General features: G+C 42.6%; 1 protein-coding gene across 1 annotated transcript; it reads right to left on the bottom strand.

The window, feature by feature from the left end:
* LOC141601275 (uncharacterized) lies at positions 1 to 3673 on the bottom strand. The gene is made up of 4 exons (XM_074421543.1): positions 2614 to 3673; positions 1003 to 1281; positions 497 to 930; positions 1 to 414 (listed from the first exon to the last, which is right to left on the bottom strand). Exons 1-4 carry the CDS (start codon positions 3671 to 3673, stop codon positions 1 to 3), a joined length of 2187 nt encoding a protein of 728 aa, XP_074277644.1.
* Positions 3674 to 5494: the final 1821 nt, after the last annotated feature.

The following is a 5494-nucleotide window of genomic DNA, read 5'->3' as shown; positions in this document are numbered from 1 at the left end:
CTATTGTAGGAAGCGAGAAAGAATGTGAACCGCGTAAGACACATCAGGCCGAGTGACAGATAAGTACACGAGTCTCCCAACCAAGCATCGATATGATTCAACATCCTCAACTATAGGCCCTGTGGCTGAAGCGAGAGCATGGTGTTGCTCTATTGGAGTAGCAGCCGGTTTACAGCCTAGAAGACCCGTTTCGGAGATGATATCTAGCGTATATTTCCGTTGACTAATAAAAATACCTCCGGTGCTTCGTGCTATTTCGAGACCAAGAAAGTACTTAAGAGGACCCAAGTCCTTCATGTGAAAACAGTTCCCCAAATACGTCTTGAATTGAGCAACAGCGGAAGAGTCATTGCCCGCAATGACGAGGTCGTCGACATAGGACGAAGCACCGAATAGGACTGCTTGAAACGTACTCTTTTAGAGCGAAGGTGAGCTTAGCAAACCAATAGCGAGGCGCTTGTCGGAGGCCGTATAATGACTTTTTGAGTCGGCACACTTGACCGTCTTTCCCACGACTGAAGCCCGGAGGAATTTTCATGTATACTTCATCATCCAAGTCACCGTGCAAGAAGGCGTTGTGTACATCCATTTGGTGGAGCTCCCATTTGTTTTTTGCAGCGACGGCTAGAAAAGTGCGTACCGTGACCATTTTTACGACCGGAGCAAACGTTTCCCCGAAGTCCAAACCTTCCACCTGGTGATTTCCAAACACAACAAGGCGCGCTTTTAGACGCTCAATTTCTCCATCGGATTGGTATTTAATTTTATAAATCCACCGACACCCAAGAGCCTTCTTGTCGGGTGGAAGTGTTGTAAGCTCCCATGTCTCATTTCGTTCCAAAGCCTCAATTTCAGATTTCATAGCATCGCACCATTCTTTATTTGGGATTGCCTCTTTGAAAGTCGGGGGTTCGACTCCGGCTGTGATAGCTGCCAGGAAACAGCGATGTTTGTCCGAAAAAGAATTGCAATTAATGTAATTAGTGAGGGCATAGGACGTACCTGAGGGCGACTTGGGGGTGCTCGGTTCGCTGGATGGTGGGGATGGACTATGCGCGGTCTTGAGAACATAACCACGAAGTCTTGAATTAGGGAATTTCTGACGCTGGCCACGGCCCATTGCTTCACCCGTGGTATTGCTCGTAGTTGTGCTAGATTCGGGAATGTCATGGTTGGGCTCGTTAGAGATCATATCAGAAACCGAGGGGCCCGAGGTTGTGTCATCAGGTGCCTCGGGATTCGAATCTGAGGTCGTGTCATTAGTGACCTCGGCATTTGGGCCTGTGTCGGTCTCAACAGGCTACTCCAAACGATTATAATCCGTGTCCGAGTCATAGAATTCGGGTGCAAGAGGGTCACCCGTAGTGGGTTCGGCTAAGTCATTGAATGGGTAAACGGATTCATGAAAAACGACATCCCGAGATACAAAATACGATTTTGTGTCAAGATCAAATAATTTCCATCTCTTGTTATTGTGAGGGTACCCGACAAAAACACACTTGCGACCCTTATTTTCAAATTTATCTCCCTTAGTATTTTGATTATGCGCAAAACAGAGACACCCGAACACCCGCAAATTTGTGTAAGAGGGCGGCTTCCCATACAGACATTCATAAGGGGTCTTATTATTAAGCAATGGAGTAGGGGTTCGATTAATCAAATAAGCAGCTAAGAGAACGCATTCACCCCAAAAAGATTGAGGTAAATTACCTTGAAATCGAAGGGCCCGTGCTACGTTCAAAATATGCCGGTGCTTGCGTTCAACACGTCCATTTTGTTGGGGTGTGCCAACACAAGAGATCTCAAAATGAATTCCTTTGGAGAAAAAATACCCGGCCATACAGTTGAATTTTGTTTCGTTATCACTACGAACAGTTTTAATAGTTTTAGAAAATTGAGTAGTGACCATATTAATGAAACTCATGAACATATCTGTAACTTCAACTTTATCGAGCAGTAGATAGACCCAAGTAGCTCGGGAATAGTCATCTACGATTATAAAAAAATATCTCGCTCCACATGAGGATGCGACATGATAAGAACCCCACAAATCACAATGTATTAATTCAAAAATAGTTGTAGCACGTTTGTTATTCAAATAGAAAGTATTACGATGTTGCTTCACAAAGTGACACACATCACAAACAGAGTCTTTATTGCAAATTAAATTACTCAAAGAGGGAATGGTCTTGACAACTTTATCTGACGGATGCCCCAGACGCTTATGCCAAAGATCAAAGGTACCTTGATCAGTTATGCTATGAACCGCCAAAGGTCGCTCCCCCGCGCAAATCCAATAAAGTCCATCCCTTAGCTCACCGACTCCAATCGTCGTCCTCAGGGAACGGTCCTGTATAAGACAGAAATTTGGGAGAATTCAAAATAATATTCAGTGTTTGTCGTTAGTTGAGATATAGAAATTAAGTTGCATTTCAACGTTGGAACAAATAACACACTGCGAAGGGTGAGAGAAGGATTGATATATACGGAACCCATTATTGTGGACGTCACTTGTTGTCCGTTTGGTAGACAAAGTGTACTTGTCCTCTAAATAATATAGGGTACCTGTAACATGGTTAAAGGCTCCTTTATCGAGTATCCAAGAACACATACCACTGAGACGATCATTAGCGAGGAGAGAATGAGCAGTAGCGCCGGATATGACTGCATTTACATGTGCAGTGGGTTGCTTGTCACGCCCAGAGCTCGAACTCGAGGCCCCCACGTCTATCCCACGAGAGCCTTCCTTCCTCCAACGTCGATATTCAGCCATCGTTCGTGGCCTTTCACCCCACCAATCTGGGAACCGTTTGGTTTTGAAGAAAAAATTCGAGACCTCATGGCCCCTTGTCTCGCAGAAAGAGCAGAACATTTGGCGACGCTCTCCCCTTTCCTGGTCCCGTAACACCCTCCAGTAGACAGAGGAATTTAGGGCAGCAAAGGCCGCGACTTCAGACACGTCAGGAGTAGTCGGGTCTGACCGCAAGCATTCCTGTTGAACAACTACACTATAGGCACGGCTTAGGCTTGGGAGGGGGTCTAATTGGAACTGTTGAGACCTAACACCTCCATACAAAGACGAATCTATACCCATAAAAAACTGGTGCAATCGTTCATTATCTAGACGCTTAAGAGTAGCCGTACCTATGTCGCATTCGCACTTGCCACACTTACACGCAAATGGTGGTTCGTGCACAATAAGGACATCCCAGAGAGATTTTAATTTACCATAATAACTGGTTACGTCCATACCTTTGATTTGTTTACAGTTATGGAGTTGAGTTTTCAAACCGTGAATTTTGGTGCCGTCAACGACATCAAATTGCTCTTTCAATTGTGCCCATAACACCGATGCATCCGCCACATAGGAGACGTTGTCGAGAATGGAGGGATCGATTGTATTGCGAAGCCATTGCACGAGTGTACAGTGAACGGCCTCCCAAATGTCGAGGTCAAATTCGCTTGTTGGCTTTTTGATCGAACCGTCTATAAACCCGAATTTGCGTCGAGCTTTCAAAGACATCGTCATGGAGTGTTGCCAGTCATGGTAATTATCACGACAAAGCATGATATGGGATATTTTTGCTCCGGGTCCATCTTGGGAATCGAGATAATACGGGCTCGAAGGGTCGATTTTGGGAAATTCGACAGTGGAATCGAGCTTGTCGCCCATGGCAGCCGACTTGAGGATTTTCGTGGTTTTAGTTTTGTGTAATTTTTAGGGTTTGTTGTGAAAAAATCCCTGATACCATGTTAAGATCGTATGAGGGGAAAGGTTGTGTTTTATTGATGAATGCATTGGCTTATATAGTTACAATCCAACGTGTGAATACAATGATATTGTGACGATATTTGCCTATAATTACGGGATATTATTAACTAATAAGATCACATAATAATCTCGTAATATCGGTATAACCGATATTCCTAACAATTATTGTCCTATACACAATTCCTGTTCAGAGGGCGTTTGGTTCGTGCATGGGTATGGGTTTGGAATCAGGAATCATACCTGGGTGGTATGGGGTTGGAACTTGATTCCCCATACCATGCGTTTGTTTCAATTTCGAGCGGTATGGGTTTGGAGTTCAATTAAAAGTTAAAATCAGTAAAATAAAATATTTTAAATCTATATAAAATCATGAAAATAAAAATTTAATCAAATAAGTGTATAGGAGATATGATTTACATAATGCCATAATTTTTGTTTCACATTTTTGCTTATTTTAATTTCATTCCCATGGGTATCAAACTCATACGCACCCCCCTCCTTAGGTATGAGAAACCCATACCTCATGGGTTTGAGGTATGGGTATGAAACCCTTACATTTGCCAACCAAACACATGGTATGGGTTTAGCTCATTCTAAACCCATACCTCATACCCTTTTCAAGTGAACCAAACACCCCCTGAATTCGCCACAATCGACCCTAAAGTTAAATGGAAACAACTAAAATGACAAAAGTAAAACTAATTGAAAAGATGAAAAGAGTAGAATGGAAAAAGTTAACAAAAACATGGTATCGGACAGCAAGATGAAGAAGAGTTTCCTTATAATGATTTAATACGCCACCAACATACTCATCTCTATCAACCAAATACATTGCTACCGATACGTTACCATAAATAAGCGCAACATGAGCGGGTGTATTGCTGTCCTCGTTCATCACCCTCCACGGGAACACCCCATCATCAGCGTCTCCAAATTTCGTGGTAAAGAAGTCGTAAAATAAGTCAATAACGGCCACGTCCCCAACCTTGGCCGCAATGTGGAAGGGGGTGTTCCCATGTCATTTGAGGTCGCGTAGAAGCGACTTAGTGGTTGGGGTAGTAGGTAAGTTATTAAGAGCTGCTTTGATGAAATGGAATTGCTGGTGTTGGGCTGCTACATGTATGATATTATTGTTTTGCTACGTTTTCTTTAGCAATTGGTCTCGATTTTTGGTGCTGAGTAAGGTTACGTCCCCGTAGACTGCTGCATTATGAACCTCCTTCTCCATTAACTTAGACATTATTTGCTTACCTTGTTCTTTGTTTGATTTGGGACAGATTTGTAGATTGATCAATTGATCAAAGTCTATGAATCGTAGTATTAATGGGAATAATATATACAGTATTAAATGGTCAGCAAGTTTTTTGAGTCAATAATTTATACTCCCTCCTATTCACCATTTTCTTCCCTATTTCCTTAAACCATTATTCAGGTTTTCTTCCCCTTTCCTTTTTTGGAAAACTTTTACTCTTATTTTATTGATTCCTCTCTCCTGTCACCAAACCCCACCCAACTCAAATTTCCTTATTTAATTCCTATTTATTCATTCATCTCTCCTATCACCAAACCCCACTCAACTCACACAATTCATACTTTATTCCCCTCCTAAAATCTTGTGCCCACAACAAAGGGAAACAAAATGGAGAATAGGAGGGAGTATATTTTGATTATTTCTAATCATGAACTGAAAGTCTCGAACAACTCGCCACCCGCCACCGACCT

This window comes from Silene latifolia, chromosome 9, assembly GCF_048544455.1.
Source record: "Silene latifolia isolate original U9 population chromosome 9, ASM4854445v1, whole genome shotgun sequence".
Classification (NCBI taxonomy): domain Eukaryota; kingdom Viridiplantae; phylum Streptophyta; class Magnoliopsida; order Caryophyllales; family Caryophyllaceae; genus Silene; species Silene latifolia.
The sequence above is the reverse complement of the archived record's forward strand: the minus strand, read 5'-3'. Positions and strand labels throughout refer to the sequence as shown.

Excerpts from the sequence above, each read along its gene's own strand:
- LOC141601275 (XM_074421543.1), bottom strand. The coding sequence starts at position 3,673 with ATGGGCGACAAGCTCGATTCCACTGTCGAATTTCCCAAAATCGACCCT. Across the intron at positions 1,282-2,613 it reads CGCTAATGATCGTCTCAGTG|GCCCAAATGCCGAGGTCACT; the intron begins GTATGTGTTCTT and ends AGACCGACACAG. Across the intron at positions 415-496 it reads GTCGTGGGAAAGACGGTCAA|AGTACGTTTCAAGCAGTCCT; the intron begins GTGTGCCGACTC and ends TCGCTCTAAAAG.